This window comes from Anthonomus grandis, chromosome 6 (genome assembly GCF_022605725.1).
Source record: "Anthonomus grandis grandis chromosome 6, icAntGran1.3, whole genome shotgun sequence".
Taxonomy (NCBI): Eukaryota; Metazoa; Arthropoda; class Insecta; order Coleoptera; family Curculionidae; genus Anthonomus; species Anthonomus grandis.
Window position 1 is genome coordinate 12,566,657 of NC_065551.1, and position 23,789 is coordinate 12,590,445.

General features: G+C 32.6%; 1 protein-coding gene across 2 annotated transcripts in view; it reads right to left on the reverse strand.

Annotated features, from left to right (window-relative positions):
- The window catches only part of LOC126737338 (extracellular serine/threonine protein CG31145), a 601,920-nt gene that overhangs the window by 112,048 nt on the left and 466,083 nt on the right, over positions 1-23,789 (reverse strand). For both annotated transcript variants that reach the window (XM_050442201.1, XM_050442202.1), the window contains one exon: positions 21,587-21,727. In XM_050442201.1, coding sequence (XP_050298158.1) covers positions 21,587-21,727 — 141 coding nt within the window. The remainder of the gene's footprint in view (positions 1-21,586; positions 21,728-23,789) is intronic.

Genomic DNA, 23,789 nt, shown 5'->3' on the forward strand with positions numbered 1-23,789 from the left:
AACAAACAGATCCTAAGTAAATAAGAAAAATGGCAAAGAATATCTAGATTTAAAGAGCGATTTAAAACTTTTTTTCGATATTTCTTAAGAAACATGGGAACTAATATTGCCAACAGAACGTCTTAAATTGCTTTTTGTCATTTCTTTCATTCATTCTGAAAAAAACGCTAACAAATCACTGTGAGGAATAAAAGAAAATATTAAGTTTTAAATAATTCATTTGTGCTATGTTACCAATAACTGAGTAGGAAACTGCGTTTGGTTGCCTAGCCAGTGTCAAACGTATACCAAGGGACAATAACTCGGGACAGTAACATGACACCAGTTCTTATTTAATAATTAATAACTATAGGGTAAACTTCAACGGTTAATATAAAATTTTTATGGGGTAGTTTTTTTGGTAATTTCCTAAATAGACTTGTCAGATATCTTAACAAAAAATACATGGACATCCCGACAGCATCGTACATTTTACGAGACCCAATCTACTCCCAAATCACTGATTAATGCATGACGCCTTTAAAAGTGTCGCCCGATACTATTCTCCCCAAAACTGTTCAACTATTCGGGAATCTCACTGGCTGACGCCATCATCCGGGCGTCGCTTTTTCACTTCTAAGATTAGTTCAGTTTACTTTTTCGCCCGTTTCCTTTTCCCCCTTGTTTTTTTTTGGGATATAATTAGTCGAATTTCCTTTTAAGGTATAAGGCGAGCTCGTCTTTTCTTTCATTGTTCGGTTTTTTCCCGAAAGGAGCCGGATGCTTAATTAATGTTATTTAATAAGGAAATTATTACTATAAATGTTATATCAAAAAAACCCTCAAGGGGCATTCTCTTAAACGTGTTAACAAGATTATCAAAGGTAATAAATCGACTGCTGGAGCTACACAACACGTCGTGTGACTGGAAAGGTCCCTCGGGAGCCATATTTGAAACCTGGATGCGGTCTGGATATCTAAATCATATTTCAGGTCTCTAACAAGCGATCGCACCGTGCCTTCTCTCTCATTTTCATGAGGATCACGTACTTGAAATCGCGCATCCCTTAATTCGTTGGGGTAGCAGAGAGATGAGGGTGGTCAGTTATACTATATCTGTAGCACTTAAATGCATGTACAGCACTACTGTATATTTATGTTAAATTTGGAGAAATAACAACTTGTCACTCGTTCTGATTTGTTTGGTTGTCAATCGCGAGATTAACATGACACCGATCTCCGAAAGTAAAATGACCATCCGTCCGACATAATACCTCGATTTAGTTCGATTAATAATTTGCAATCGGAACGGCATAAATCGCCATAGAAGGACTCGAAACCGGTTTCCATATAATCCGCTTATAGGGCTAAAATGTCTGATACGTCACCGTTAAACTCAATGGCCGCACGTCATTCTGGATTTGCTCATTGGCTCGATTTTAATGTAATTCAGAGTTGTCACAAATTTTATAATTTAATATTTTCCTATACAGTTGGTACCGTACAACTTTTTATTTCTAAGAAATAGTTTTTCACTTCTCTTTTGAAATTTATTAATAAATATGCTCTGAAGATATGAATTTAAGAATTCGCGTCTACAAAAAAATTAGAACTAGGTATATGACAATAATAAAAAACATAAAAGCTCGTTATAGAAGCAGGACATAATAATCGTGTAGAGTTTTGGATTTTGCAAGAGTGTTTAGATGTTTGTGTGCACGTTTTGGGCATAGAACGGGTGGTTGTGAAGTAAGTGCAGTTTGTAGGAAGTATAGCTCTGAGGATCATTCCATTAGGGATTTTAGCTTTAATGGGTTTAAAAGTAATAATTGCTTAAATACCAATAGTAGGTTGTTTGTCGCTTGATATCTACCATTCTCTTTTCGATGTTGAGAAACGTGCAGTTTTTCCAAGAGCCTTAAATATTGAGAATAATAATTTTTTTTTGAAGCCGCCATTTTTAAAAAATGGCCGGCTTTTCATTGAATTTTATCTTTAACGTAAATCGGGTCGTGTAAGGTGTCTAGACTTTGGGGTCAGGAAATTCATTTATGGCATTAAAAATAACCTACGGTTATCGAAAATGGACGCTATGTACCATAAGCGATTTTCAGCTAGATAACTCATGCATTATAACCAATGCAAAATGTTAAATTTTATCACGTGGAGTCAAACCCCGGTAAAATTTCCCGCGAAACGGCCGAAAAAGTATCAAACAATAATATTGTGATACCCTTTAAAAACATTGACAGTGCTCCGTGACCCCTGCGCGGCTCCATGAGAATGCGGGACTACATAATATAATTGTTCGAAGTTCTGATACAGATGTTCTTATACTTCTAGTACCTTTCTTTCCAAAGCTCAGTCAGAAAGGTTTAAAGCATCTGTGGCTGCAATATGGAGTAGGATCTAAACAACGCTATATTAGTGTTCACCAAATTTCGCAGACTCTTGGAGACGACAAATCTGAGGCACTGCGAGGTTTCCACGCTTTTTCGGGTAGTGATTTTACGTCCTTTTTTTGTAGCAAGGGCAAGCGTTCTGCATGGGAGCATGGGACGAATCTTTCACTAATGCCTTTAAGGAAATTTCCAACCCACAAACCGAAATTAGTCCGATCGTATATGCGGACTTAGAGAAATTTACCATAAAACTGTATGGCGTATGCACATCGGAATCAAATGAGGTAATACTATTTTATCTTTGAATGTACTGGGAAAATAGTACACAGTAAATTAAACATTTATTTTTCAGGAGTCACGTCCAGGTATACATGAGGTGCGAAAGCAGATGTTTACTTCAGACGGTAAACACCTAACTTCAATTCCTCCAACACGCGCTACATTGGAGGAGCACATAAAGAGAGCAACGTATGTCGCTGGTCACATCTGGGGCTGTGCAAATCTTGTAAAGGAAAATTGCACAAGTCCTGAAGGATGGGGATGGACTCTTGATCTTGAGGTCAAACATTGGAAGGTTTTGTGGTCCAAGTTGCCACAGGTTTGGAAGGCAGTTCGTGCTTTAGATAGATGTGGCTGCGTGACAGGCTGCGAGACAGTTCGGTGCAGCTGCTGGCGACAGGGACTGCCATGTTCTCCTGCATGCCAAAAATGTATGGGGGATTGCTCAAATAAAGGGTAAATTTATTGAATATTTCCGATACAATCTACTACCGAACCTCCTATATTTATTTTTATGTGCAATTTGTTTTATTGGGAATAACGCCGAAAAAGACAGGGACGTACTTGGCGATAATTCATAGTTTAGTAGTTAAGTAGTTTATAATTTAGATACTTCATATTTCTGTACCTACATTTTTATACCGTCCCTTATATTTAGTTTTTATATTAAACCTTATATTTTTGTTTTATTTGTTGCTGTTGTTTGTTTTTATGGGATAAAAATACATAAATATATATAATAAAATATTATTACAGTCTTTCATATACACTTTCGATACCCGTGGGCTATTTTAAATATTATAAATGAACTCCTTGACCCGGAAAACATAAGTTTAGACACCTTACACGACCCGGTTTTGGTTAAAGACAAAATTCAATCAAAAGTCGGCCATTTTTTAAAAATGGTGGCTTTTGACAGACTTCCAGTATCTGCATTACATTTTTGGCAAGACCATGAAATTGCTTGGGTCTAAATTATATGAAATTGAAACCCAGATCTCGCCGCTAGGGTAAATTTATTTTTTTCAATTTTTTTTTCTTAATTTTTACCCCCACTCCCCTAAAAGTGTTCTTCGGAGTCAAATCGTCTCGAGTGTTCTTCGGGTCAAATCGTCTAAATGGTTCTAAGGAACATCTGTGCCAAGTGGCACCTTGGCATCAAAAAATGCAGTATCTTTTGGCGCACCGCTAGTACTATAAAGCATACTTATCTTCCTTATTTAAAATTATTATATAAACACGAAATTCTGGCGGACAATAATTCCTTTACTACTTATTATAAAAACTATAACAGAGTATATAAAAATGCTAAATAATAAGTCGATAAATAAACGTAAAATGATGTGGAATATTATTTCAGAAATCAATTTATCAAATAATTAAATAAATTTATTTATTTATTTATATTTACTAAATAGGTTGTTATATATATTATAAGTTATTATTTATTAATATTTATAAATAGCACTCAACAGATAGGCGCAGCTGTCCAATTACTGAATGGCACAAAGTATACAAAGAAAAATCAATAGTCTAGCGAGTACTAAACTAGCAAAGCTCTAATTTTTTTTTATGTGTTGAAATTTAAATAAAAAATAGATAAACATAAAATCAAAGTATTTACGTCTATTTTCAAGTGACTGTACATTATAAAACTTCGAATTATTATTGTTGTCAAAATGTCTTGGTCTAATTAAAAGGTAATTAAGAAAATGTATGAACTTTCTTTGAATAGTCTCTATCCATGTTATATATTATAATTGATAAAAATGAGTCCAAATAACAGTGGCATATTCTAATATGGATCTTACTAAAGAATTATATAATGTTAGTACCTAAGCTTTGGAAAAACTCTTTGTAGCTCGCATAATAAATCCTAAGTTTAATATATCTAATAAGTTTTTTATAGCTCTTAGATAAATAATTTCTAGGTGCTGGTCAAACGTTTATTTACTATCAAGGGTTACACCTAGATCTTTGATGGTATCAACAAATTTAAGTCTAGAGTTCAAGAGTTGCCGGTCATATGGAGGTATCTTAACAATTTTGTGTGAAAAATTTACTCATCAGTCCAAACAATTTTATTAAAGACATTTTCATCGAAACTCATATTCATTAACCTATCACAAAAGTTTGATCCTTCCATCATAGTCTCTTTCTTCTAAATGTTGAACAGGTAAAAATTTACATGATTTACGGTTATTTATTTTTAAACGATCTTGAATCGCGCTTCTTGTGATGTTTAACTTTAAAGCGGATTGCCTGGTGGAGGTTTCGGGTATATCCTAGAAATGTAGAAGAATTTTTAGCTGCTTTTCTTCTGTTAGAACTCTTCGGGGTCTGTTGTTCGGTCTTGGGAGTAAATTACTATCTTGCTTGAATTTTGCATATATTTTGCCAACTTCTTTTCCCGGATTTGCCGTTACGGAAATTTTCTTCTATACTCTCTGAGCCCCAAAGCTGGACTTCTTGAATTTGTTAAAAAACATTCAAGCATATATACTTTTTCCTTCACTGTATAAAATTGTTTACGAGAGATTTCAATTTAAGTAATATTTTAACTACTTAACTGACAATGTAAATTTGTCAAAGTACTATTCTGTAGCTATGGATACAACAAGTACGGATATTAAGTATTGTTATTTCATAGAGTTGAAATTATATCACTGCAATAAAATTCTTAATATTTTCTAAAGTATTAGATTTTGAAATTGAAAAGTTAGTAGGGAAAGTCTTTTCTCCACAAATAAAACGCTAATCCTCTAATTTCAATACAAGTGTAAACCGGTGATTTTATGGCTTTATTTATTTCCAGGATTTCCAAAAGATCCAACTTTAACCCCTTCTGACAAACAACAATCTTTTGGAAATCCTGGAAATAAATTAAGCCATAAAATCACCGGTTTACACTTGTATTAATGAGCAAACTCAATTTGAGAGCAACACTTTCTTTAATTCCTTGGGTCCTAACAGTAACACTGACATTTGATTTGATCTGACTTGTTAACACACATTTATTTGTTTATTTCTTCACATCCTATAACACTACAGTCCGATGGTTCTTTATCACTCGCTCCCAGTACTCAGTAGAAATCTGCTAATCACATATTGTTTAATTTTATTATAATTTTAACTGTTCACTAGATGTCGTGCAATGTACTATTCCAGTATTGTTTGTTATTGTTTAGAATTTGTGTATGTGTTAAGTAACCCAGTAAGTATTTTACAATTTTATAATTTTATCTGTATTTTTTATGTCACCTGTCAAAGAAAAAAATTTTCGTATATGTTTTTGAACTGTTTGAAATATATTTTAGAGTCTGATGATTGCAAGAACACTTGCCGAAATGCATAACTCCTGAAATTAGAGGATTAGCGTTTTATTTGTGGAGAAGACTTCCCCTACTAACTTTTCAATTTTATATTGACTCCACTTCAGAATGGACTTCTTCCTTAATATTAGATTTTGGTATAGGACATATGTATAATATGGACTCTTTTTAAAAATACTATAATACCTGAGACACCCTGTATAAATTTAAAATACCCGGACACCGTCGATCAATAGGAGGTAGTCTTCTTAAGTCGTGGTAGGAATTTTATTAAACAGTTGTAATTTTTAGCAGTACAAAAACTATAAGGCGAGGACATAAATTTGCTAAAAAAATTCAAAACCTTAATTTTTGTCTAAACTAAACAAAATTCGGATAGGTAGTTCTTATGAAAGTTACCTTTATTTCTCCCAAAGAACCTAAAAATATAAAAATATACGTGGTGTCCCATTTGAAATTCTGGTGTTAAACTCTAAATAATTTAAAAATTCGCTTAAGACGAAAACACTTTTGTAAGAAAATTTTGCTTGCACACTCTGTAGATTCTGAGAAAAAGTATAAATATAAAACTCTTAAAAAATAAAAATGAAATGCCCTAAAAATGAAAAGGCATTAATAAAACGGCCAACCCATATCATTATTACATTTATAAAACATTTTAATATTAGCATCGACATCGCCGACCCAAAAAATATCATTCCAGTTGTAATTTAGCGATCTATTATTTACGGCAGGATAATTAGCTTCCATAAAAATTATTTTCCTATAAGAATTTATGACGCTTATTACATGAATCGACAGACTTTGTCACGGGTCAATTTTGATTTAATTATTTTAATTGTAGATAATAGATATTAATTCTTGAGTCATTTAACTTCATTATTTTATTGGTTTATATTTCTTACAGTGTAGGTGTTGATTGACTGTAACTTAATTTACTTTGTACCCTATTTCATTTATCGCATTGTTATATTCCGCTGCTTTAGCAAACAGTTTATTTCGAGTCATTGTGAATGTGGCTTTATCTTGACATTTCTGTAAGTAAGACATGATCGGCATCTTTGACAGTGTTTGACAATGGCATTTCTTCGACCGCGTGGCAGGACTCACTTTTCTTCTGGTTGCCGGTGGTTGAGTGCCTCGACATTTTCGTAGCCCGATTTAGAAGGTTTTTTGGGGGCTCACCATATTTCCAGAGGGTTTTTATTTTGCTCCTTCTGTATACCTTTATAGCCATGTGGAGAACCGTCTTACGGGATTTATTAGGCAACTATACCAGAGGTAAACGTCTTTTTGTTTTTTTTTTAAAAAGCACCACGTGCAGTTTTTTTATTGTCATTGTCGTCCCTCACAGAAGGTGTCAGGAGCTCCTTAAGAAGGTTTCACTAAAGCCACTGCTGCTTAACACCGGTGTAGACTACTAAAAAAAAACCTGTAACCAACAGGTAAAGACGCTTTATTATTTTCTAATTATTTTTTTTTCACTCAATATGGCACATGGTCACATTTTTATTCATATCTTTGCATATTTCATACTGGGGTTCGCACCAATCATTTTAATGTAAATTGTTTAAAATAAGATTTTATATTATAAGTGTTGTAACTATCATTAAGGGGATTAAGGGGTGATTGATTGTTTTTTTTCTTCTCGATTTTCAGTTTTTTTTATAATGTACTATGATAGAATCTCTGACAGTTTTTCTCATAGGGTTTTTTTCCCTCGTATTTTATTCAACGTCCAACCGTACGCATTTTTACGTTTCCTAGACCGTAAACGCAACTGGTTGCGCTAACAGTCTAGGAAATATAATGCGCATCCATGAGCTCCGTTCCCTACACAGCGTGTGCAACAAAGTGATGCTTACATTGATTGGTATTATATAATTTAATGTAGGTCACAAAGGTGATAAAGATATAGATTATTCGTACTGTTTATTATTGTTATTTATTTACTTATTGTAGAACATTAGCAAAACAGCATAGTAACATAAGAAAAAATAATATTATTTTATGGTAACGTTCGTTATTAAGCTAATTTTAATTTATTATTTAACAAAAGAATAAAAATTGTAAAAATATGTATACAGTGGTGGCCACAAAATTAAAAACACTCCAATGTTTTAAAAAATATAATAGACCTCTGTAAAACACGTCAACTGAGAATTATTGGATTTAAGTTTCCAAATCCGCTATTAGTTCTTTAATAATTGCTAGAGTAATATCGTTATTTTTAAACTATTTCAAAGAAATGTGGAAAAGAAATTCAGAATGGTGCCATTGCTTTCGGACTGACCTGACAACTAGAGGCCACAATACGAATAATATAGTAGAAGTCTCCATACGTATTTTTAAAGACCTAATCCCGAAGAGATGTAAAGCTTTTAATTCTGGATCTTTGGTAGATTTTATTATTTATTCTATGGAACAATTTTACCAACAAAAATTGATTTCTTCTGCGAATTCTAGAAAAAAGTCACTTCAAATTTATTTCAAGAAATTTGCCAATAAATGTACCACACTAAATGCTACTAAAGAAAGCGACTTTGAATATACTGTTAATTCTGAGTTCGACGAACATATTTTATACACTGTTAACATTCAAACAGAGCAATGTGATTGTCCAGATGGAGCAGGGGGGCAATTTTGTAAACATTTGTGCGCAGTTTACAATAGTGGTGCAAATCTATCGCATGCTCCTGATTTGATTTATCAAGACCGCGTTGAGTTAGCGACATTAGCTTTAGGTAGTGGAGTAGACAATTCTTTTTTCATGGGAATGGATAATGATTTAACAAATAATGATGATAACAAAAAAGCAACAATGAGTTCAACAAGCCAATGGAAGCAAATGATATAGCTGAACCTATATCATATGAAATGATAGAACCTACCTCAGATCATAATGAATTCTCTGCTAAATACCAGATGCAGCTATCAAAACTTAAATTAAATCTAAACAAGTTTCATAATTTTGCTCAAGGGAATCAATCTAGATTTATACTAGAACACATTTCTAAACTTAATAAAAAAATTGAAAATATCGAAAATGTTGGAAGTTTTAAGGAACAAAAAGAAGAAGTCAAAAAAGATGAGATCTTTAAGTAAAAATATTGATCTTAATAAAACAAATGCCATTGGGCATGAAAGTAGTCATGTACAAGTTGTGGTCATAAAATTAGAAACACCCTGAAATTATAAAAAAATATATTACTCTAGCAATTATTAAAGAACTAATAGCGGATTTGGAAACTTGAATCCAATAATTCTCAGTTGACGTGTTTTACAGAGGTCTATTATATTTTTTAAAACATTGGGGTGTTTTTAATTTTGTGGCCACCACTGTATACATATTTTTACAATTTTTATTCTTTTGTTAAATAATAAATTAAAATTAGACAAGTCCTGTATGGTCTCAAATACAATAGATCGTAAAATTTGGAACAATGGTTTCGAGTTCATTTTTACGACAAACGGGTTGCCAGTGTCGTCCCGACTATGGATATTGATTTTAATTTTTAAGTTAAATATGTTATGAAAAATTTATAAATAATGTTGGATTTTATCTATTATCTATTAGATAAAGATTTTTAGAAAAAGTATGGTTGGTAGGTATAACCTATATTTATTAAATTAACAAGAAACATTTCTTAAAAGCAGAAAAGCCTCATTATAAAACTATGGCAAATAAAATGAAATATAAAAATTTGATTAATACCGCAATTTGATTGTTTTTTAAATGTCTAAAAAATTTTTGTAAAATTTAATTTTTTTAATAAAAAATGCAACTCTCCAAACATATCGTGTCATTTATAAGAAAGGTACATAAATATAAGGATCTTTTAATTTATTAACTATATTTACATATATTACAATAAGAATATTTACGAAATATACAAAAAAAATCAATTTATAAATCACACATTTCATTACTCTCATCGCTTTCATCCGAATCAGAGATTGTCACTGTTATAACTAAGAGTTCGGTAGTTTCTTCTAGAACACATCTTTTCTTCTTCTTTTATAGCATGATGCACAGCATTGCTCCAGTTTTCTTGGGTAACGTTATCCACTGCTGCTTTCAGAAGTTCTCTCACATCTTTTAATTTAAATTTTATTATTTCTAGCCACAAATCATTTTACTTGAGCCCAAATTAACTCTATAGGATTTAATTCACAATGGTAAAGTGGCAAACGAAGTACAGTTATATTGTGTTGTTTTGCCATTTCGTCAACAACGTGTCTTTTATATTTTGATTTATTTTCTGTAACTATTATCAGAAGCTCTGCTTTTACCGCGTCATCTCCAAAAGGTATTTCTTTTTCGGTAAGCCAGTTTTTTATTTCCCCTTTTCGCCAGCAGGATGATGGTAATTTTTCTATTAATCTTAAATGGTAGCTGGCATTGTCCATAAAAATAATTGAATTTTCGGGCATTGACTTGATCATTTCGGAAAAATAATCTTCAAAAACATCAGCGTTCATTTCTTCGTGGTAATCCTTAGTTGACTTCGATTCGAATTCAAACAGACCGCCATTTAAAAATCTCTTATAGCTCCCAATATGTGTAATTATTAATCTGTGGCCCTTACCAGAAGGAGACTTCAAGCCAGTCGATAAACCTTCTAAAAAAGCCTGACGGGAGCTTCCATAGAGCGCTCTTTACCCACCCTACCCTCCTGGGCTGGAACATAAATTTTCCACCACTGGAGCAACTTACTTACCAACAAGCATCTGGTAACCTTTTTTTTTTGATATTTTAATTTTTTTTATTTTTTATTAAAGTACAACTCTTAACCAGTTGAACGGTAGATTTTTAAAAAAAGAATGGTATATTTTAACCATATAAAAACTTTGTTTGAACTATACACATCGCTGGAACTAGTTATTTGATAAGACTAAAGTAGAGGTGTGTTGCTAAATAGCAGCCCGCTATTTTATAACTGCTATCTTCTTTAAAATAATTATTGTAACTGCTACCAGTCCAAAAAATAGCTGATATTTTTGTAGCAGCTGTAATAGCAAAATAATAATGAGCACGGGAGCCGATTTTGGTTAGATTAGCAAAACTGCGCTGCGCGATCTGTAACTACGACTGAACGACGAGACGCGATTCGGCGATTTTCGACTATTTACAGATATTTAGCATTTTTAGCAAGTAAGGTGGAGAGAGCAAGCTTTGTGACCGGAATTCAGCGGAACAGGAATTCGGTCCACATTATTTTATATGATCTGTTTTTAAAAAACAAAATGTATTTTGTTGTTGCTTTTCTCTGATCTAAAGCAAATTATAACAATTATTGGTAGGAAAAAAAGTGGTTATTCAGTGACAAGGAATATCTAAATATTTAATATAGTACATTATACAGTGCTTTTCTTTGAAGTCCCCCCCCCCATTTATTTTTTGAACGGGTCAAAAAAAATTTTTGAAACTTGGCATAAGTAAATTGGTCTATAGATACTATTTTTCACTGTAAACTAGGTAGTGATAAATTCCAAGATGGCGGCTGGGCGACATCTTGAGAAAAAATTTTAAATAGAAAGGGGGGTCGTGTGGTACCTCATTTTAAAGGTCTCAATGAGTACTTTATAACCCTGAAATATTAGACCCATATCTTAACCCGTTTCAAAATGGCGGCCTAATAAAAAAGTATTTTTTTTTATTTTAACGTTTTACATTTTTATGATTTTTGAATAGGTAAAAATCAGTGTACGAAAATAAATGCGTCACTATTTTATTTTGACATAAAAACGACAGTTCTAGATGTCAAAATAACACATAAGCGCCATCTTGAATAAATGCATTAAATAGAAATCTTGTGTTACCTCATTTAAAAGGTTTTATTGAGAACTTTTAATATTTATTACATGGACTCGGTGGACTCCATTTTGACCTGTCTAAAAGTAACAGCCAAAAAAATACACTGTTGCGATTTTATCATTTCACTATATCGAATCACTAACATTTGTCAAAATATTGAGGCAGATGTATTTGAAAATGTTCGACGTGAATTTTCAGATAGGTTATTTATGTGTCAAGAGGTACAAGGAAATCATTTCCAGCATCTTTTAAATTAAATATTGTTTTTCTTTTGATAAATTGTTTATTTGCTAATTGTAAATTAGTATTTCATTGTATTCTATTAAAAACATTAATAAAATTGCAACAGTGTATTTTTTTGGCTGTTACTTTTAGACAGGTCAAAATGGAGTCCACCGAGTCCATGTAATAAATATTAAAAGTACTCAATAAAACCTTTTAAATGAGGTAACACAAGATTTCTATTTAATGCATTTATTCAAGATGGCGCTTATGTGTTATTTTGACATTTAGAACTGTCGTTTTTATGTCAAAATAAAATAGTGACGCATTTATTTTCGTACACTGATTTTTACCTATTCAAAAATCATAAAAATGTAAAACGTTAAAATAAAAAAAAATACTTTTTTATTAGGCCGCCATTTTGAAACGGGTTAAGATATGGGTCTAATATTTCAGGGTTATAAAGTACTCATTGAGACCTTTAAAATGAGGTACCACACGACCCCCCTTTCTATTTAAAATTTTTTCTCAAGATGTCGCCCAGCCGCCATCTTGGAATTTCTAACTACCTAGTTTACAGTGAAAAATAGTATCTATAGACCAATTTACTTATGCCAAGTTTCAAAAATTTTTTTTGACCCGTTCAAAAAATAAATGGGGGGGGGGGGGACTTCAAAGAAAAGCACTGTATAATTATATTTACATTTCATATATTTAGTATATGTAAGTACAATCCTCGTAGGTATCTGAGCTAGGAGGACGTTCATATAATATAATAATAATATATATTTTATAATATATCGCTGAGATTTTCAATTAGGTCCTCGTAATTTATTTCTCTTGAGTTTTAAAGCCCGTTTTAAACGAACATAATATAATAAGTTTGTAAGCGCAAATTACTTCGTTAGAAATATCCTGAATCCAATAGTTGATATTTTTGTAAAATGTATAATAGGAAGTAGATTAATCAATTTTTTAATCAAAATTTAAGTTATAAAATTAATTTGTGTAACCAATGAGGTGAAAAAACATTCTTAAAAAGAACAATCAACTTTATTTAATTAAAATTATGTTATTACACATACACATATGTAACGTAACGTGTTAAATAAAGTTGATGTAATAACTGCTATTTGAATAGCAGCTACATTTAACTGCTATTTCAGTTTAGCAGTTGCAATATCAACTGCTATACAAACATACCGGGTTCTACCCATCTGTAGACTAAAAAGCTCGTTTGACAGATCACAGCTGATTTAACTTTTCAACAGTTGGCAACATTGGAATTAGCAACAGATCAAGTTGTCACAAGCTTCATAACTACATTTTACTGTACAGTTCTAGTTAATGCTTATCACATGTATGAAGCTTGTATGGTGAAAATCGGAATCGTATGTCGGCCATCTTGCTTGGTAAAATTGACAGGGAGCTGACAGACAGTTGTTAACATTAACTGATAGAACATCATTTGTCATTGTCATACCATTTGAGTTTGTTTTTCATTTCAATTAATGCAAGCGTGGGTTGAGTTTGCTATTTCTTTTAAACATGTTATTTTAAATTCATGACTTTTTTCTAAAAAGTTTTTTTTCAATACTGGGAGTAATGTCTTAATTGATTTAGTAAATTGATTTATAAGGTTTGCACTGCCTATTTTTTTATTTTATTTCATGCTCGTATCATACCACTTCCTGTGTTCACTGAGACGAGACAGGTATAGAGGCTAAGAGACCTGAGCACCCGGAATGGATCTAATTAATGTTTTTCTTCCAACTTGCGTTTTTTTAAGAGTTTCTTTTTATTTTATGTATAAATTTGCCCTTGAATTAGGTTTTTATTAATATTATAGTTCCAGGATATGTTGTTAGTATTATAAGAGACCAACAAATATATTCTATGTAAGTGATATTATGTTTATACTAAAAAGTTGTTTTCATTTTCAAAGAGTTTATTTTGTTTTCTAGATGGATATATTGTTTCTTTCGATAATACTCTGCTACAGAATTTTAAAAGTATTTTAAAAATTAATATTTAATTAATTAATAATTAATTAATTAATTAAATTATAATTTAAATAATTCTTAAATTTGTTTAATTTTTCTTTAGGAACAGATACAAGTACATAAAGGATAATTCTGATTCTAATTAATAATTAAATAAGGATAATTCATCCTCTATTGAATCTATGTGTTCATAAAATGAGGATATTATTAACCTAATAAGAATGCCTTTAGATGTATGATGAGAAAAGAGCACAAAGATTTTGACAACTTTTTCTAATCTGTTTATAATTAGGGTAGTTCAGTGCTAACAAAATACTTTTAAAAATTTTTAGATTAATTCTAATTTTTATAATGTCTGTTAAAATACATTATTGTATATTATGTATATCATTTTAAGTAATTTTTTTTTCAGGAAAATTAAATAATAAATGTAGTAAAGAAAAACATTATTTTATTTCCATTTGTCCAATTGGTGATATGTCGTAGACTATTGTTAGTACACTGTCGTAGATTATTGCAGTAAATTAACTTATTTAGATATGTAAAATAAAGCTGAAAAGTTTTACTTTTGTTCAGATCAATATCTGATGCTAACACCTAATCAAAAAGGCCCTTTTCTCTATGAGTAACCTTTTTGAGAAGGCGTTTGCTTTAGATATTACGATTAAATGATAAGATTGTCAGATTAAATGAAATTTGATTTGCCGCCTTAATTTGGCCACGCCTTTCACCATTTTCATTGGTCCAATTAGGCACGTCAAACTGTCAAGTTAGTTACAACAGTTTCTGTTGCCAAGGGAGAGGACGCTAGCTGATTTGTCGGAAGAATTTCTATCAGTTTGTATGCAACCAACACTTCTCTATATATTTGTGTTCTATGATTCTTATAATAATAAAATCGCCAATTAATTTCAAAGCTAAACCCTATGTTAAAATATTTATACCGCGTTCGTAAGTTGGACTTGATTGCGGGAACTTGACACGTGTGCTTATAAAATAAGTTTTTTTTCTCGTAATAATATGGCTTCACAAAGGAAATACTGCGTCACTAATTGGACGAGCCAAACCAACAACAATCCTGACTTTTATTATAAAAAGTGTGAAATAGCCTTTACCTTTTTACTTAAAAGATTAAACATTGAACTTAACTCTTTTTGAGTGTAAAATTAACTTTCGACTTCGGTAATTTGAGAAAATTTTCGGGCTCGATCGCTGGGATCGTTGGGAAAGCAGTCCGTTTCGACAATTCGTCTTAAAATCGAATTGTCTGTTGTCCCCCGAGAAGCACCGAAAACAGCGAGCTGTAGTAAGTAATTCGAGTCTCTTTCGGGCAAAATTGCAAAATTATCAGACAGCTGTAAAGTGCCTCGGAAGAGCTGGGTCACCAGGGTCACATTTTTATCGGTTGACTTTTCTTTCTATTAGCCTTATTGAATAATACAAAAGGGCAAGATTTCACTTAATTTCTCTTACATTTTAATGGAAATAAAAAATTGTGAGTTTTGATTTTGATTTTAAAAGGGCGCAAAAAACATGTTATGTTGCTTCAAGTGCGCTCACCTCTTAACTGATAGAAGTTTGTTAATTATCAACTTGATCAAAAGCAGGAGAATATGTGTTTAGTTGAAAGTGATTAAATAATGAATGTATTTATCTCTATGAGACCTGAAAGGACCGAAACCAGTTATTAGTCTTGGGACGAAACTACAAATAAATACGTACAAATTGTAGTAATTTTGAAGCAGGCGAATTAATAATTTGTCTATGTCATTTTGTATTGCTATTATCAATTTAATCAGAACCAAAAACAAAATAGTTACTATCAGTAGTCATTGACATAGACATTTTATGGACTTTAAAAGAAAAATTCGCGAAACAAATATTTTTAAGAATGGACTTGTTCAGAACAGTTAGTAAGACGAAGAAGACTCAACATAGAAGAAGAGACAACATAGCCAATTAGAGACTACTGTATCCTTGGTGAAGTGACTACTGTACATTGGCAATTGAAGAAAAGAGGAAATCCTTAAAGGACTGTCTTCAGCAAAAAACTATGACAAACTTTATGAGCCTTAAGAGAATCATTTCTCGAACAAGCAAAACAATCAGAAAGGTGAGGAAAACCGGCTAGACGTCTTTCTGCGAAAAACTATCCCCAGACAGTTCAATTACTGTAAGTATGGAAAAAAATAAGAATATTCTAAAGCTTAAGAAAAGATGTGACAAAACAATGAAGACTAGACTCGATCTAAGGACAATGCCTCCTAGAATACTTAACCCTGGAAACAGAACAGCCGAGAAAATTGCAACAACATATACAACTAGAATTCCATTCCAGATGTATGAGTTAGAAGCAGCACTTGTGGGTAAAAAAGAATCTGCACATGAAGAAAGAATATATACATGACATAAGATTATTGTGCACAGGACAGACCGAAAACAAACATATACTAAGAAAAACAGCTGCTTAGTCGGACTTCAAAGTGTCTGGAGAGGCATTCCTTATCATTATCATCGGAGAAATCCATAGCTATGACTTTGATAAAACGAAGAAAAATGCCTTTCAGAACAAAAAAAATATTTGGCCAAATATTCTGGAATTTTCTAGACAGCCAACTAACCTGGAAGGCAAACCAGTACATAAACTACATGATCGGTAAGGCTCAAAAAAGCATATATTTCGAATTCCAGCCGACCGTATTCGCTTCCGTACTTGTATATATTCCCAGTAACTATCGGTGCTCCACTATGTTCCATCGAACACGAGCTTCCTCGCTCCGCTTACTACTGCTGAATAATATCGGAAAAATTTTAAACAGTTTTTGACTATTGAACTTTCAATTTTTGTGCAGAAAGATCATTTTCGAAACTTAAAATGATCAAAAAATGTCTAAGGTCTACATGGGACAAAGGGAAAGATTAAATTCATTAAGTGTACTGTCAATTGAAAATGAAACTGCACGAAACTTTGAACGAAACACTTGATATTTATTAGTTGATAAAGGCATTTGCAGAAGCCAAAACACGAAAGAAACATTTTTAATGAATAAGTTTAGTTGTACCTAAAATTTAATTCAGACAATCATCTTCGGTATTTTTAATTAATACATCAAAACCTATGTAATTTTCATTGTAAAAACATTTTTATTTATGATTTGCAAAGGCTAAAAAAAAACAGGAGAGGGAGCCACAAATCCCTACGATTTTTCGAACACAGCAAATTTCAGCGTTGTTACGCCACTATATATTCCGTATTTTAAATATGATGTCCAAACACAGACAAAAGAAATAACTTCGTTCATGAAGTGAATCTACACAAAGGTAGCCCAAACAACAGAAACTTTATCAATGAGGCAACAGGAAGATGGGAAGAAGAACCAGCATTCGTATATACAGATGGATCACTTGGAAGAGATGGCTCAGTGGGATCGGCAATTTACTTCTTAATACTAGGCAGGGGCTAGCAGAGACTAAAGAAGGAATACTCCATATGTACCGCAGAAGTATGCGCGGTACAGGGAGCGATGAGCGATGGAGTTAATAGAGGCAACACACACCAAAGGGCCCGACTCGAAAAATAAAAAGAAAAAAAATTTATGCGCACAGTGAAGACATGGCTTTGAAGATAAAAGAAACTCTTGTTAAGAACCTAAGAATTAAGCTAGCTATCCCTAGTTATTCCGGGATATATGGAAATGACGTGACAGATAAACTGGCAAATGAAACGCAGCAAACAAGAAAAAGCGGAAGTTCAAAACATTCAGTTTACCAATATTCTGAAAAATAATATGGGGAAAGTGGAAACAGGAATTAAAACAGACAGCCAGGCAGTGGCGAAGCGTGAACTTTCTTTTCGGGTAGACAAACAAAAATCGTTAATTAGAGAAAAATGTGTATTCAATATTATTCACTTTAATGCAATAGAGAATGAAAGCGCATGAAATATTAACTCAAAGAGAAAAATGATGTAGTGATATAAAACCGAAAAAAATAATTACTACTAACTAAAATATAATTGCCAATATCAAACAGTCGTTCATAAATAACCACTAAAATATCCACTAAAAAAACCTTTTCTATACACCCAAAAAAACCAATTATTAAATTACTATAGCACGTGCCCCCACCAAATGCAGATTCATCGAAACAAAACAAAACTAAAGATGCATTGCGGCCCACCAGATCAAGCGTGTCCATAAAAAATAACCCTCAACAGCATAATAAAATAGCTGGTCAACTTCGATAGACAAAAGCTCGAATGTCTTTCCCGCGAGTAAGTTTTGCATACGTAATAGGCTGAATGCTGGGGTGGCCGGACCTTGGTAGCCTGCTTGATGCGTATTTGGTTCGATTATATGCTCCAAATTTCGGAAGACAAATATCAATGTGTCTTCCTGGGGCTCGTATACATTAATTAGGCGTCAGCCCAGTATTTTTATCTTAATCGGTGCGGCAGGCGGGGCGCGCCTTCGGATTAATTATGTTTAGATACTATATATGTATAATAATAGTAAGGAGAGCGACTACATTCTATATTCATTTTTTTCAATTTTAATCCAACAATTACATGAAATAATTACGTGATAAATTAATGACAAATAACTGGAAAATTTTGGGTAGACAGTGTCTACCTTGTCTACTCGTACGCTTCGCCACTGCAGCTTTAGGGTAAAGCCAGGATAAAGGGAACACAGTATGCGGAAAATGTAGGAATACCTCAGCATTAGTCTACCTATCACTCTCCCTGGACACAGCGAGACTGATAGGTAGCCTGATGCTAAAAAAAATGCCAACTCAGTCGATGCAATCGCCGCAACGGAGATTGCACACCAAAAGCCGTTACGATAAGTTGCTTCTAGGTCGTTTTTACGTTTATCAGCGAATCCGGTGTCCGGGAGCATACTTCTCATTTACGACCCCGCTCGAACAATTTTTCATTTTAATCGGGCACAATGATGAAAAGTGGAAGAGGCAGCGGCGAGATGAAATCGGTGATGAGAGCCTTCAGATTAGGGATGATCGAGCGCCTTCGGCATTAACGTAATGGTTACCGCCTCATCCTAAAGTCACATCGAAATGAGGGAGCGGTTTGTATTAATTAGGAGGGGGCGGCAAATACGACACTACGGTCGGTGTTTAAAGGCGGCAGGAAATTTAATATCTTGTGATTGTTTTTATTTTAAGGGGATGCCGCCACCGGAAATTGTCTTGGCTTAGCCCTTGTCATCGTGGAAATGGTTTTATTACGGAAAATGTCGGTTTGTACGTACAAGAAGCCCGAATTCTTCGTACAGCAGAATTTTTAATAAAGATTTTTGCATTGTGTGTTTTTCTTAATTGAGGGTGGAGATTATTTCTGCCTGGGGGCACTTTCAGAAACACAAAGTACTATACTAATGTTTAAACTGGCGGTTTCTGATGATGAGGTCAGATGAAAGAAGGGATCTAAAGAAACAAAGAGTAGCAGCCATTTTTTTTAATTAAAGTAACAAAAAATCAAAAATATTTATGCATTTTTTTCCCCGAATAATCAGAATAATATATAGGGAAATAAATTTATTGATAATTCGAATCGTAAATTAAAATTTCCTTTTGTTTTGTTTTGTCTGATAATAATTTATCCGAAAACATAAAATAGATATCCAATTTATATCGAAATTAATATAGCGAAATTCAATTTTATCATCACGAAGCGACGATCCTTATATATAGCTTATTTACATCTAAAAAAACTAAAGTGTCAATCAGGGCTGAATTAATCTAGTTTGTATTAGCCGGTACACGCTATCAAAGGATTTACTTAAAATGTTCTTAGTAACTCATACCTGATATTACTATTTTAGGAAAGGAAAGGATTTCAATCATTAAGTTTGTTAGCTTAATGACACTAGGAACCACGAAACCGGTTATGAGGTATTATTTTTTTACATTTTAATTTATTGGTGAACCGGTAACAATTTTTTCTAAACAAATCAAGGTCTAATCAATAAAATTCGAATTTACGGTAAGTGATCAAGAGTCAAGTAAGTTCATCATCATCAAATTTACTAGCCTGGTGAGGTTTAAAAGGATCGAAACTGGTAACGAGTTTCTCAATATTAAATCAAGAAGTATACACTTTCTAACAAAGAATCAGGAATGTAATGAGTCACTTTCTTCTCTGTGGTGAAATTTAAAACGGTCAAAAGCTGTACCAGATTTTTGAAAAAACACGGGCTTCTCAGTAAAGAATCCGGAAATAAATGAGTAAATCATCACATTTATCCTAAAGAGATTAAAACGGGGAAACTGGTAACAAGTTGTAAGTTATTAAATCAAAATTTATCAAAAGAATGCGAGTTTTTCACAAGGAATCACGAGGACAAATATTAATATAAAAAACTTGCGTCTCAACAAATAATTCAAAGAGTCGAAGCCGGTAAAAAGTCTTGCGATATTAAATCAGAGTTTAGCAAGGAAACACGATAGTTCTAATAAAGAAAGGATCAGGAGCATAAGGCCCAAATCTTCAAATGATTTTGTCTACAAATCAGTGAATAAATGAATAACGACTTTTCCAACAGATTATCAATGAGTAACTAATGAAGTTGGCCACCCTCACGATACATAGAAAAGTCGAAGCCGGTTATAAGCTCCGCAATAAAGAATACAACTAATAGCGTATATGTACCGCTCTTAAAACCAAAAGTATTCATTAAATAATGTTCTAATAATTAAACCTAACATGTTCACAAAAAAAAGCAATTTAAAAAAGTTTCTACCCTGATTAAAAAAAATGAAAGTGGTCATCAGCTTTTGCACGTCAGGTATAAATGTATTCCTAAAAAAACATGAAGAAATTGAATTTTCAAACAACGAACAGAAGTTTAATAAGCAAGTACAAATCGGAACTACTATAATATTTTCTATGCAGAGCGGTGGAGAATGTAAATGTTACAATAATTTAGAGATATTTGAGTAAGTTAAAGTACTTACTCATAACAGTATTAATGCTCTGGTCATCAGGTACGTAATAGAGATTTGAGTGCAAATCGTTATCTATTGACTTTATTCTTATCTTTTATACAAAAGCAACGAAGAACGTGAGTCTTCCAATAAAAGACATTACATGTTAGCGCTCTTTAATTAAAAACTATTAAATACTTATAAACTGTCCAAAGGCTTCTAAATAGCATTGTCAACCGATTAAGCATTGAACGGTAAGCATTAAATAATAAACAGTCGGCTGTGGCTGTAAGTCATGCACCAGCTGGCATCCAGGTCGGGCGAGCACATTAGTCGTATTAAATTTTATTCGATATTAAAATTTCACTACGAAACCCCGACAATGTTACTCCGAAAATTTCTCTACAAGTTTAAATTTTAATTTCGCTGAAGTTCCGTGTTTGGTGCGGTGCCCGCCATTACTTACAGTCGGCTGAATCGGTTTGCCTTTTAAATTAAAAGTGTGTGACAAAAAGTGAATATTTGCCGTTGCTTTTGAATAGTTAATCTGATTTCCCTCTTCTTACTCAAGGCTCAAGATGTGATTAAATGATATTTCTTACTTACTTAATTAAAGTTTCTAATGTGGATTTTCGTATAAGGCAGCACTGCAGTAGCGGGGCTAGGATGGACAGTTCGTCGTGATAAGGTTTTCCGAAACCCCTACCGTGGTCGAGGTGCAAGGTGAATGAGTTATTTCCGAACATTCTGAAATAAAACGCAGTTTTAAATTATATGAAAGTATCATTTTTAATATTAGCCAAGAACTAAGATAATTAGCTAAAACGTTTGCATATAACATAATTTAAAACCTTCGTGACCCTTTATAGAAATCCTCAGCAAGATATAATATAAGAGATCAAGATGCTGTCTCGACGTATAAGATATCTTCTTATTTTACATTCAACAGCGGGAGCGAGTTTTCCTAAGCTTATCAAAATGTTGTCTTACATGAAAGCCGAGAGAATTTAATCAGACATATCTTGTCTTGATGTGATTGGATTAGATAGTATAGGCGGCGAAAAGTCAAATCTTGGTAACGTTGATGGTCTGACAAGTGTTTGTTTACGAAATAGGATAAATGGAAATTCATCCTGGATTCAGTAGGAAAACTGTCAAAAGAAAATTTGTTTGTACCTGTTGGTTTAGGATCTGAAGCTAATAGTTTTTCAAGTTTTTAGTAGTTTAGATTTTTTAACTGCTAATTTGGTGTCAGCTTTTGAATAGGGCTAGAGGCTACTTATAAAGGTTTTAAATCATTAGATGTATTATAATGGATATTTTTATAAACAACGTAAGTACAGTGCATTGCAGAAGAATTAGCCTTTTGAGTCAAATATGACTTAACAGACTAACGAAATTTAGGAAAATAAAATATAAAAATTTATTCTAGATTTATTGCAGATAATGTTTATTTGTTGCCGATTTGATTCGATGCATCTTTTGTAATAGGAATTTTGGTTACAGGGTGTCTCAAAAAGAAATTATGATGCCAACATTAATTTTTTATATGATTTCTCAGAAACTAACTAGAGATTATTATTTTTGAAAGTTTCCAATTTTAGAATTCACTTGAGAATGGTTTATCATGCATTTGTGAATATAATTGTCATATTAGCTCAAATTCAAATTTAAAAAGCATTTATTTACCATCAACCTGGGTACAATAATATAAATTTAATAAATATTTTTCTGACAAAAAGGACACTTCTCGATTATAAAAAATCGCTTACATACTGCACCAGTAATAAAATGGTGCATATGCGAAGATCCCCTGCGAATAATGTAAAAATATAAATGACAAATACTAATATTATAATATACAATACCTACTTAGAATATCAAAAAAAATATATTATACTCAGAGGTTTATAAAGACTATCAAAGTCTTAGTGTTAGTTATCTAATGGAACTAAAACTGCAGTAACGAGAGCAATGAGACTCGGGAAGCAAGAAAAAAAGAGGCAAAAAGGACAGCGGGCTCGTATTCGTGGAGGTAGCAAGTTATAGTAGTTGTCATTGCATGCATCATTTTTTAATAAAATGCATTTATCTGAGAAAGAACGAATTAAAATACTCATGATAATTATTTTTTTAGACCGGGTGGCACCTCCTCACTTTGCCATCGCCGTTCGACAATTTTTTTATGCAACTTTTTCTAACAGATGGATTTGACGAAGAGGACCGATTGAGTGGCCACCAAGATGACCAGATATAACCATATTAGATTTTTCTTTATGGAGCTATTTGAAGTCCAAAGTTTACGCAAATAAACCAAATAATGTTGATAATTTAAAGCAAAGATTTCGGTAAGAAATTAGACTAATCAATCTGCAAGTGATTGAAAATGTGCAATTGGAAATGAAAATGGACACAAATTGACCATCAGTTGCAATAAATATTGTATACATTTTTATGTCCTATATTTCATTAGTCTATTACAGTAATTCCCGAAATTAGGGGGCGCACCCCCTTAAGGAGGCGTTAAGGATTATTAAGGGCGAGAGCTCTTATTATTTTTTTACATGTAATGCTTTTTTAAATCTATTTATGGTATTCAGCACGTTTTTAGCTATTTAAAAATGATCTGTAAATATCTATATTCTTTTTTCTTAGTTTTCAATGCACTATCTCTTAAATCCACCAGCACTAAGAAAAGAAAGCACATGGAAGAGTAGATTAAGCATGGATTTACAGTTATGATAAAGAACGAGGTGCCCACAATGTGACTTATGCTATGAGGATCTGAGTAACGACGCTGTGAGATTTA